General features: G+C 36.3%; 1 protein-coding gene across 4 annotated transcripts in view; it reads left to right on the plus strand.

Annotated features, from left to right (window-relative positions):
- The window catches only part of LOC124160748, a 327,883-nt gene that overhangs the window by 152,682 nt on the left and 162,484 nt on the right, over positions 1-12,717 (plus strand). For all 4 annotated transcript variants that reach the window (XM_046536756.1, XM_046536759.1, XM_046536757.1 and 1 more), the window contains one exon: positions 5,233-5,388. In XM_046536756.1, the coding sequence (XP_046392712.1) occupies positions 5,233-5,388 (156 nt within the window). The remainder of the gene's footprint in view (positions 1-5,232; positions 5,389-12,717) is intronic.

The raw sequence follows: 12,717 nt of genomic DNA on the forward strand, positions 1-12,717 counted from the left end.
TGTTTGGCCGATGTAGATGGCTGGGCAATCTGAGCATTGTAGCATATAGACGCCACTCTGCTGTTCTATCTTCTCTTTGTCCTCCACCCTAACCACCCCCATGTGTTGGCAACGGTTTTTTCAACTATATATACCCATGTCGTTTACTTTTTGTCCACCTGATGATGTAGCATCGCTACGAAACCATGGTCGTATCTAATAAAGATTTAAGTGGAAGCTGCATTGGTGTTCAATCTTTTACTCTCAAATAGTATTCTCTTTAACTTGCAGCTCGTAGTATTTGAAATCATGGATTTTCTTTCATCAACTTTGTTTTTCAATCGACTGAGACATAACTGCCTGCGTGCATTTACACGTGAGCTCAATGAACTTGATTGAGCTTCTTGTACCTTGGATGATAGAATATGTGGTGGCTTGCCAGCTGAAGTGATGGAAGTGCCACTTTGCCTATACTTTGAGAGAATATAGTGGAAACTCCATTCTCACAATATTTTGCATGCTTGGGAATTTAAATTAGGTTTTTTTAATACAAAGATTACCTATAATTATGCAGCATACAGGAAGCTTACATACCAGGGAATAGCCAACTTTTGCTTGGGTGGTTGAAGGGCTCCGTGTGGCCTTTTCACTTGCGGGTCGGGTGAGAGAGGGGAAGTTTGGGAAGCAAGATCACAAGGCCGAGAAGCATCTTTGGTTGCCATGGCTACCATTTGTGAGGATGCATGCTATTGATAATGCTATACTTGTACTGTGAAATTCTGCATTGCCCATGCTCTGGCAGCCCAATCAGTGGTGGCTCGTGAGCCAAATGCTCGGGGGGCAAACTCCACATGAGGGTCAAAATTTTCAATATTTTGTGTATTTTAGTGAGTTTTTAAGGATATCTAGAGACTATGACGACTCACTAATACACAAAACAATCACTAACACTAAAACACTAACAATCACTAACTCGATTAACTCAACTACATCTAGGCCTATTTACATTAAAACAATTTACTCATAATAAGTCAACTGGTTAGCAAAACAAGGTATTCTGCAACACTGCAACACCAAGATTATATGGCTACCAGGCGGCACAGCGATGTCAACTCACTAGATACGTCGCTCTGCGCATGCGCGGGCGTCATCCCAAGACTTCTATAAAGCACAAGCTTAGACGCGTCATAGCACCAGCACCCCCACCACTACCACTCTTCATATAACTGCATGGCAATGGATTGGGACGTTCTTCAAAATACGAACTTCTCGCACTATTTTTGCATGTTTTTCCTACATTTTTTATGTATGTGATTGAAAAAAACACTTTGGTTAATAAGATGTATAAATAAAATTGAATGGGTTTTTATTTTTTTTCCTTTTTCTAATCTTTGGGAGGGGGGCGTCCGAGAGTCCTTATGGGCAAGCCGCCACTGAGCCCTATAAATATATGTCGTTTAGTCCGCCACTCGTAAATTTGTGCGTGCTTTCGGCCACAACTCCAGTCACCTCATCTTGTCATTTTTCAGTTTATTGGAAACTATATTTCATATATAGAATGCTGAAGATAAAAAGTAGGCTATTCAAAGTAATAAACTAACTCATCAATTTAACTTCTCTGTCCAACAACCTTGTCAACTGCAAGCATTTGTATTATGATGTAGGATTTCATCCAGGTGAATTGGTTCATAAATACTTTCATTTGGAGTTCCTTATTATCTGAGTGAAACACTTACTATTCAGTCAGCAACTTGAAGACTTTAGGAAAGAAATATTGGTACATAATTTTGTGTGCCTCATTAGCCATCAGTTTCTGGAGATTGTGCCCATTAGTTTAAATTACAATTTCAAAATTTAATATATTGTGATAGCAGAGTGTAATTAACAATAATGACAGCATGATCTTCATTCAATTTGCTTATATGGGTGAGGGGGTTGCAAGTTCTTTACCGTGGATGGAGTCAGGCCAGCACCTCACAACTTCCAAAGGCCTCAAGCCACGGCTATTTGATTGTAAGGTGCTTGGCACTCTTACTTTCTGTATATATGATGTGTTTAGAGTGAATGGGGGTGAATTATATCTACAGCCACATTATACTCTGCGAGCCGCCTCCTGAGATATTGGTAGGAGGTGACCAATCACCATCTTGCATGTGGTGTACAATAGGTTCTCCTCTTGTACATTACATGTTCATAAAAAAGCATACACTAACAAAAATAACAATTACCTGTTCATACTAGTAATGTGAGCTCCCGCCAAGCATGCACCGTCCGTACAATGCAACAGTAGAACATAACCTCTTCTGACCCATCCCAGCTAGCACATTGTAAGTCATTGAGATAAGGTGAAAGGAAGAAATTAGGAAGGTGCTTATCAAGTAAGCTAGTTATTGGTTTCTTACGGCCAGACCGACAAACAGCCAGAGTAATGAGAAAATGGATGCCAAATTTTCAGCACTTCCGTAGATACTGTAATTATCCCATCGTTTCAGAGTATTCATTAATCCGTCAGCGCCCAAAGTTTTTTTTAAATTCACACATATTTCACTTTTAAAAAATGTTATACATATGAGCTCAACACAATGAACGCAATTCAAACTGACTGAATAATAGAGGAAACCTTCTACTAAGTATGTGGACCAAAATGTACGCTAAAATTCACATATTAAGTGCATTGCAGGAGTAATGACTCAGCACTGCACTGGGTGCCATATGGCACCCGTGGGCGTTGACGAGTGAAGGCATTTATGTGTAAGAATAATGCTTTTATTCTTGGTGCTTCTATATTGAGGGGAAATAACGTCATACGGCCATAATTTAAAAATCATTCACTTTTATGAAATGGTGGCGAAACAATAGTCGCAAGGAAAACATTTAATTTCACAAGAATAGCGACGTAGAATAGTATAAAAATGCTGTAAGGAATCTCTAATAGATACATTGTATTCATCAGGTTATCAGACCATCAATTAAAATTCACAAATGTTAGATTGTGTGGACCTTGAATAATTTCAGTTTTTTCATTCACGCATCAGCTAATTTTTTCTATATCGTTGGAATTTAAAATGGTAACTACGCCTTAATCACTCATTGGATACTGTGGTCGAGTAGATAGGGTGTAAGGCTGCCGATACGTAGGTCATACGTTCAGTCCTCCCAGATGTTATTTTTTTTCTTTCCGCCACAAGGATAAAGTACTAGTATTATGCTTTGTATCTTCACCAGCCAGTCGCATGCTGTTGTTAATTTTTTTCTATTTACGGGAAAATCTGTTATCAGTTTTAAGCTTTTATAAAAACTCACTGAATTTCACCGGTAGGCTTTAAATTCATGTCAGGATGAGCAGCGTAGCATGAGTAGTATGTTCAGCCAGCCGCCTTTGGCACTCCAACAGAAGCGACTTATGTACGTTGTCTGAGGATATTTGACGGCATTCCTTACCCATTCTTCCCTAAAACTTACCCTTGCTTTATATAAGCCCCTTAGCTTATGATAAGCTGCTCATCATTTTTTTCCGTAAGAAATTCATAAGAAACGGATAAATCTCTTACTTGGTGCTATCTGGGTTTTGGCCCCTTGGTCTTTTAAAAACAGATCATAATTTGTGCCTGAAGATGATGATAATTCGTCGAAACCCAGGTCGCGCTCTGATAAAAAAGAGGTGGTATAAGTGATTGTGTAATATCCAACAAAACTCAAAAATAAAAGTCAAGTCAGTTAATATTTTTGTTGCCAATCTTCTTTTGATGATCATATCTGTTGTTTTGTGTGTGCAATATTCACTTGTTTATGCATTGTTTCTTATGCTTAAATCTCATCCTCACTGTCTCTTATTTTCGTGCATATATGCATAGTATTTTCTTCAGCTTGGGATGCGCTGTGTCTCTATACTTTTTGCCCATAGTTACCGATAATTTTAGTTTTTTTCATTCACCTCACTCAGTGAGTGTAACCAATTATACAAACTCCAGTGAGTTAATGAAAATAAATTTTAAAAATATCCACCAATGCCTGCTTCAAATATCAGCTAATTATTCTTGTGTGCTTCACTACCTTATATTTAAATGGTGAATGAGTTTCATTCACATAGAAAATCTTTCACATGGCAAAGATCAAATCATTTCATCCTTTACTATGGGTTTTCATATGGTCACATTGACGAACATCCAGAATGATGACAAAATGGAGGCCTAACTTTCAGCACCTTCCTATAAATTGTTATTATTGCATCATTTCAGAGAAATGTTAATGGGATTTTTGCACAAAGTAAAAATTTATAAATAAGCATAGTGAATGTCTAATGAAACATGGTTCTTGTATTTCATGCTTTGCATCTTCACAAGCAAGCTGCTTGTAGTTATCTAATTTGTTTCAATTTAAAGGATAATCTGTTATCAGTTGTTTAGCAATTGTTAAGACTTGCTGAATTTTGTCAGCAGGCTTTCAATTCATGCCAGGTAGAGCTCTTAGCTTTTTAAGATGCATAGTATGCTGTTGTACCACCTTTTACGCACATGAAACGCAAGCAGCTTATGTTTAAATGAGGTTATTTGATGGTATTCCTTGTATGTTCCTTCCCAAAATCTTGCCTTTACTTACCACATGGTAAGCTGCTTACCAATTTTTTTCTGTAAGAAACCATACTAAACTAAAAGTCCCTTACTTTGTGTTGGCTGGACCTATCTGCTGGGTGTAAATTTAATCACATTTCTATAATCATTAGCATAATTGTAATTCACTTGCATTTATTCGCTAACTTGTCATTAAATTTGATACAGTGCAAAGTTAGTTCATAATCTAGTACATATGCAACAATGGCATGGCCAGATTAGTGAGAAAGCTGGATTACTTGAAGTGTACGGGAAATAAATACACTTTGCCAAAATAGTTTTTATTTATAAATGTAAAAGTGGTGAAGGTAAAAGGAGGGCCTATAGACCTCTCCCTTGGGTCTCATCATACACTGGGTGTGCATAATGTGTATAGGAAGTTTTTGCATTTTTAAGGCGCGATGATTTTGACACTTTGATGTATTGAGCATTATAATTAAAATATGCATGCGGAAGCAAAGTCCATATTTTCCCCCACTCTCCGTCTCCTTGGGCTTATACCCTTCCCAATGGGCTGCTGTGTAACCTTCTCCCTTTGACTGGTCTAGAACTGCCACAGTGTGAGAACATTCTCTCTTTTCATTCATCGAAATAAGTACGTAATTGTTGTTCATTTGAAATGCGTTGTCTTTTCCCCCTGTAGGTTGGCGTGTTCCTCGCTCCCCCATCTGCTGGATGACCTGTGCACCACGTCAGAGAGGGGCAGGCACAGCAGCAGCGGGAGCAGCAACAGCTCTCGCCTGATGAAGGAATGGACCAACCTGATAGGAGCCCACTCCAAGGACAACTCGTCTGGAGGGTGAGTAGCTCTTGATGCTATCGCTTGCTCGAATGGCTCTTTTGATTGCTTCTCCTTTGGTTGCTCCTTGATAAACCTCATTTAAAGTATGCAGGGCTTCCATTATTATATTTAAACCCCAAGCTACATTTTAAATCCCGTATCTGGATCCCAAGATTTAGGACAGGGAATTACATTTTTACAATTAATTTGATGAAATTCTTAAATATTTTATTTTTATTATCATTATTTATTCAAATTCCATTGATCTATGAAGTCTGGGGTATTCCGTTGCTAAATATTGGACTGTGAAAAATATTTTGTACAACACTTTAAATAATCTTATCAACTATGTACTTTTTAATGCAGAAACATGTTATTTTTTTGAGCTGTGGTTGAGGAAAGAATTTTTAACTTACTTAAGTTACAAGTAAGTTATATGTTTAGAGCTTAGCCAAATATTAAAGAGGTCAATATAATTGTATGATTTTATTCTTAAATAGTCAAGAGTGAAGGGGGAATTTATGCATTTCCATCTTCTGCTTTTTTAATTGCAAGGTTTTTTGTTATCTATAATTATGTATTTATTTATCATCTTGATAAAAGTGAGTAAAATTGCAACTGTTAGTTATATTTCCTGTGGTTTTTTTTTTTTTATTACTAGCCCTGAAGGTGGTGAATAAATTCATCAAATATCTTTGCTCTGAATATAAATTTCTCTCCTCAACTATAAAAAAAGAAAAGATTCATTATATTTGATTTTACATTTGATGATACAAATTATTCTCTATGTACAAGGTGTGATCAAAAAAAGACCGGACTGATTTTATAACTTGTTTATTTTGATGGATACATCTTAATCGAACTTGTCGCCCTCAGAGTACATGCCCTGGCTGACCATATGCCTTTGCCAACGTTTTTCCAGCTCTTGAACCCTGCGTGGTAAGCCGCCTCAGGGATCCTCTTTAAGTCCGCCGTACAATTAGTTTTAATGTCCGCAGTAAAGTTGAACCGGTGCTCTTTCAAGGTTGAATTAAACTATGGGAACAAAAAGAAGTGTAATGGAGCTACGTTTAGAGAGAAGGGTGGCACCGGGATCACGGAAGTTCTGGTTTTGGCAACAACTCTGTCACGATCAGCGTGTGAGCCGGCGTGTTATTGTGGTGGAAACATCATCATGAGGGAGGAATTTTTAAGCGATGCGCGTCATTCCCAAAATATCTATAAAAATTGTCTGACAGTATCCAAAACTAATGTTCACTTCTTCAGCTACCTCCCTAATATTTAAACAGCGATTTCCCCACACCATTTCTCTCACCAATTTGACATGGTTGGGGCCTGTCGATTTGGAAAGCGAATCTTTATCTGTCGAGGTTTTTTCCGATTGAAAATGACTGAACCACTCCAAACACTGGCTTTGACTCACAGCTTGAACATTAACAAAGGCTTTCTGAATCATTCCAAATGTCTCCTCAGCACTTTTGCCAAGTTTGAAACAAAATTTCACGGACACACGCTGTTTCTCTAGCTTGTTCATTGATGCCGTTGCACGCCGTGATGAACATGTTAAGACACTTACCCCTGCTGCTAAGTAATAACTCGAATTAAACAAACGCAACACCTCTCGTTGTAGTCGTCGGATGTATCGCAAGATGGTGCACTTTGTTTCGATTCGATCCGTTGATCAGCTTGCGCAGAATAAAGTCAGTCTGGTCTTTTTTTGAGCACACCTTGTATAAGAAATACAGGCAAATCAACGCTTATATGTGTATTGTCTCCAATATCGTCCACATGTATTTGGAATATTTAAAATTTTTATGAGTTAGGAGGTCCTCCTATCATTAAAATGAAGGAAAATTTTGATTTATTTTTAACAGCTAGGCTATGTGGCTCTGAATGATAACGTGTCTCATGCTTTAATTTTGGCAATTATTTATTTTGTGTATTAAATTTTCTCCCCAATTTCATTTTTAACCCAGGCTTTGTCCTTCCTGACCGTTAGCTTACCTTAAGGTCCACGATTTGAGATTTGGGCTTTTGGCATTTTTGAGATAGTATTGTGCTCCACTCATGGATTCAAAGCAAAATTGTGCCTAAAAGTGGCTCGGAAAATGTCATTTGTTAAAATGAATTGAACATTTATTTCTTTGACAGTAAGATTGTACTTGTTACCACAGTTACCTGGAGAAAATTAAAGGGATTACATATTATGAGGGGCACCGAAATAAATAACCTCCCCTGGGAGCAGATTATGTAATTCAAAGCTCATAGCTTTCAGATGAAAAGCCGGTGAAATAAACTTATATCTCCTTGCATCATTAAACGTATTACATACATTAGTAGTACTGGCATTGGCCTTATTAACTTTCGTAATTATCTACAAGTTAAGCATTTTACCACAAAAATACTTAGAAGTAATGTGGGAATAAGAGTGAATTTTAAATCTTTGTGGTCCAGATATGAGGATGTTGCCCCAACATTGTGTATCAGGACTATAGACTTGAGCATGCTGCCATAAGTCAAAAATGTTTGAATCTTCTCTTTGCCATTATTGGATTTAAACTATGTATTAAAGTTGCATAGGTATAAACATAGTTAATGTACAGTTGTTATCAATCTGAAGGTCTTTGCTATGTATTAATATTTTGAGTTGATTAAGAGGTAAACAGGATAAAACGGGGTGAAAGTCAGGAAGTAATTTACTTCATTTTAAATAGGTCGCTAATAAGGGCCACATTAATGTTTATTTGTTAGGTGACGTAAACTGTGTAACTTGAACATTGTCGTTGTTTTATTTCACTTCTTTTTTACCGTATAAGCACTTGAATTATCTTGAGCTACTGTACAGATGCATAATATGGCACAAACCCACCTCCAAATGGAATAAAAGTAATGGATGAAAAAAATCTTTTCAGCCAAAAGAATGAAGGAGCCTTTTAAAAGATTAACAACTACATATTACTGAAATTACCCAAGCTGCATGGCATTTTTTTATGATCACAACAAAATGCCCTCCCATTGATTCTGAAAGAGTGTCAGATGTCTACCCAATGATAAATATCTATGTTCTCATAGTGAACAGTATAATTAAATCAGATTAAGAAATTGTGTATCACTGAAATACTAAAGTCGAAGGAGATCACATTGTGAGAAATGCAGTTCAAGCCTAAAAGCATTTTTAAACATGTAATATGTATCAAATAATACCCATGCCCGCATTGGAATGCTCTGGATTGTGGTTTACATTTAATTCTTTCTATTGGATATTAAAGTACTCATAGCTTGGAGTTAATGTAGGCTTTGGATAAACCAAAATCAAAGTTCATCAATTAACTCATTTTTAAAATAGTACCATAATGTGACTTCTTATGCTAGCCGTTCAGTTTAAATCACTGGTATTTATCAATAAAAACTCAAACTCCTTTATGTTCGAGCAGGAATGTTAAAGAAAGTGACTTTATCATTTAAATTATATTAAACAATTATTGGATATTACATTATGGGATTCAGTTGCGTAGTTATTGAAGTGGCTATTTTTCCTCTCATATTTGCATTCCCCGTGCTATGTTCGTGAATACATCCTAAAGTGTTCGTGTGCACAACACTATTACCAGCATCATTTTGTGTATGAAATGACAGAAAATGCTCGTAACCCTAAGCTATAGGCATAATTTTAGCTGTTATACATTGTGGTTAGCACTTGCAGAGTGAAATATTTTATGTAAAAACCATGCATATTTTCATTAGTGTACAGCTATCTTGGGTGTGTAATTCTTTATCATTGAAGTACCACCATACTATGCTTTTAAAATTCATTGATATTACATGAGCCAATGGTTTTATAACTAGGATTCAATTTTATTGATGAGAGACCTTTTTAATGCTTGGATACTTTATTATTTAGGTGAAAACCTTCTCATTATGTTTGTGATATTGATGAAACAAAAATGGAATTATCTTCTTTATAAGTTAGAAGTGAAAAATGTTAAAAATTCCAAAATAATATAATTTTTAGTGGCTATAACAATAGGTTTCTGTCTAAATAATGTAAAAATGTGTTCAGTTTGTTTAAAAATACAAATTAGAACTTAGTGTAAAATGAGCAATAATTGGAAAATCAATTGCTTGGACATAGATCTCTATTATTTTGCTAATGAGCGGCTTGTTTGTATTGTTTTCCTGAATGCAAAGCCAGGTTAGATAGTTGAATTCATTTCATTCTGCCAACCATATTAGCTAAAAATTATTTGAAGTCATATGGCTGCATTGGCTTTTGAGCATTTTGCTGCAAATTTAATCTATTCAAAGATACCCATGGTACTGCAGAGGAGACCTCTAGCTGAAGATCATTTTCATCCAAAGGGAATTATAATATGATATATATACATTTTTCTCAGTTTTATCTTACACACATTTGATCCAATTCATCATCACTCTCATCCTTGCACAAAAGTATTCTGGCTTCAGTCTCTACCATTGAATTTGTTTGTGATCTTCAGGTTTTTGACATTTTCTCTGTATTTGTTTTTCAATGTATTGCATGCACACAACATGAAGACACTTCCTGGTTTATCCATCCTCAGGGAGTCATCACAGTGCAAAGCAATGCAAACTGTTCTGTTTTCCCCTCTTATCAATCGGTAATCAGCGTGTGTCATGCCTCGCATACAATTGGACGTGAGCCTCAATACGGTTGCCATAAGACATAAGAAAAAAATTAAACATCATGGCGCAGATGAAAATAGTTTAGTCTCCGAATCATGTCCTGCTGCTGAGAATTTTGTTTTGAATACAATTTATTGCATGATAAAGAATTGGGCCAGCTTTTTTTCAACAATGTATGCCTCCAGAACTCATAATGAAATCCTTTTACCCTCTGAACTACTCGGTTTCTAAATGTTCGATGTTCATCACTGAATCAACGACCAGGGACAAGTACAGTTTGTTTTTAGGTAGGGTAGTCAGTTCCAGGTAACACAAAGCTGCAAAATTCAATAATAATGTAATATTTCACTCAGTTAAGATTTACACATTAAAGATGGGATGTATTTTTGAAATTACTCCTGTGGCCGGGTATGTTTCCCAGCAAGTTTGGCTTTTTGAAGTCAACTGTAATTTATTTAATTACAGTTGACTTCAAAACGCCAGTTGAAAACGCAAAGGCAATCGAGTTTAGTACATTGTATACAGTTGTAATCAGTGCTTAGACAAGTAGCTACAATTTATCTTTGCAGGTGGCATATGCAGGCAGATTGTGGAAACATGAGTAAACTCGTGACCCATCCGCATCTGATAACATAATGTTCACTCAAGCATTTGTTTATTTTCGTTGTATCTTCCATGCTTTACCTGTAGTTTTCATTTGTTTGGCATAGGGCTGTGGTAAATTGAATTAGGTACCTACCCTCCACACTGAGACTGTTTAATGAGACACTGCTCTGACACCAATTGTGCTCAACACCGATTCTCATTGGCTATACCTAAGCCCTAAGCATAAACATGACCATTTTTCTTATGGCTGACAGCTTACGGTCATTGTGGAATGACACTTTAACTCGTATACGACTGATGCCCAATGGTTTATGCCCCATTGCATACCTGACATTAAAATGAGGTCTTTTCAATTGAATCAAGGAAAATTTTCAGTTGGGTCAGTTAACGCCATGGACTGACGTGTTATTATCGCAAACCCTTTGAAACCTGTGAACATTTCGTTGTATCATCATTGATTGATTTTTGATCCTTTGTAGTGACACTTCTAGCCAGATTCCTCTTCATTGAATCCTATCTTGACTTGGCTCATCACATTTCTTCTTGCAACTCTTCCTTTCATTTCTCTGACTAGAAAGACAGTTTCTATCTCTTTTGGACTTTCGCACAACTATTTTTCATTGCATGTTTGGGTTGCTGTCTTTTTTTTGTAGCCGTTGGTTCCCAAGGTAGGTTGTGCTATGTCGGTATGGAGGATGCTGTTAAGTGGTGTATTGAATTTGAAACCAATTGATTTGACAATTATTGAGTATTATTTATGTATCTGCTTGGTATGTTGTATTTGTGCTAGTTTTATCAGGAAAATTGTAAATTGCAGTTCAACAGTGTAAAGATGTGTTTTACTGTACACAGTATATTGAATTTGAACTTTACAAATATAGCTTATGCTGAAAAATTAAAGCAAGGAAAGATCTACAACCTACATGTGTGCACTAACAGTAAAAATTTTATGGTGGAAGCATCCAGGCATATTTATTGTGGTGTGTGTTGATCTCCATGCATATGGTCTATACAGTGCGGATTAGTCAATATATATCGATTAAAAATTGAGTTCCAAGAATTAAGGAGTGCCAAACCAAGATTAAATATTGAGTATGCATCTTAGTACTGTGTATGTTGTGGGAGATTCAAGGTCTTATTTTCAGCAGACTTCACTCTGTCACCGTTGACTTGTTTTTGGTGCTGGTGGCGCACCTCTACTACAACCACTACCTTGAGCTTATATTACAATACTTGTGACCTTTACGTCCAAGTTTAATGATGAGTTTTCTAGTTGCCATAGGATTTCTATTACGTGAACAAGAATGCTCAAAGATGTCCTGTGTGCTATCACTAATACTTGAAGTTATTCAAATTGTGTTTGTTTGTTACCATGGGAAAATTTTTCATTCAAATTGAGAGATTGGAAGTTTTAATGTCAGATCACATTGCACATATTGCTTAGAATGTAAAAGGGCTGATTTATATCACTTGTTTTCTCGACGTATGTACATGCCTCTTCATGTATCTTGACGAAACCCATGGATAACTTGTATCCCTATGGAGTTAAAATAATAATAATAATAATAAATAATAGCAAAGTAATATCCACATTCCTGTGCATATTTATGTCTGTTTGACATAAGTTCATTATTGAAGGTGACCTTGGGGAGTGGAGTGGAGATATCTTATGACCTCCAGAACAAAATTGAGTTGTTTGGCTTGTACGGAGTCCATTTATGCATCAATTTAATACTTTAAAAGCTGTGGTAATGCAGATACTGGATTGGTGATGCAGGATTTCCTGAATACAAGTGCTAATGTACATGATAATTGTCTGTACGCAAGTCATGCAATTCTAGCTATTATTCCTTGACTCATGTAGAGTCACTCATTTGTTGTTCAGCCTAAAGTCTCATTGTAGGCATGTGAGACTTGTGGATAAGAAGATTATTAGGTCTGAGTTGTTTCAATGCTGTTTTATCCTATGAAGTGGTAATCCACAGAAATTTCAGTTTGCCTGTAAATACCCTGGCCCCTATAAATTTCTAAAACCAATTTTTAGTATGTAGTAGTTATTGTGAAACTAAAAAATGATGG

The sequence above is a fragment of the Ischnura elegans genome, chromosome 6 (assembly GCF_921293095.1).
Source record: "Ischnura elegans chromosome 6, ioIscEleg1.1, whole genome shotgun sequence".
NCBI lineage: Eukaryota > Metazoa > Arthropoda > Insecta > Odonata > Coenagrionidae > Ischnura > Ischnura elegans.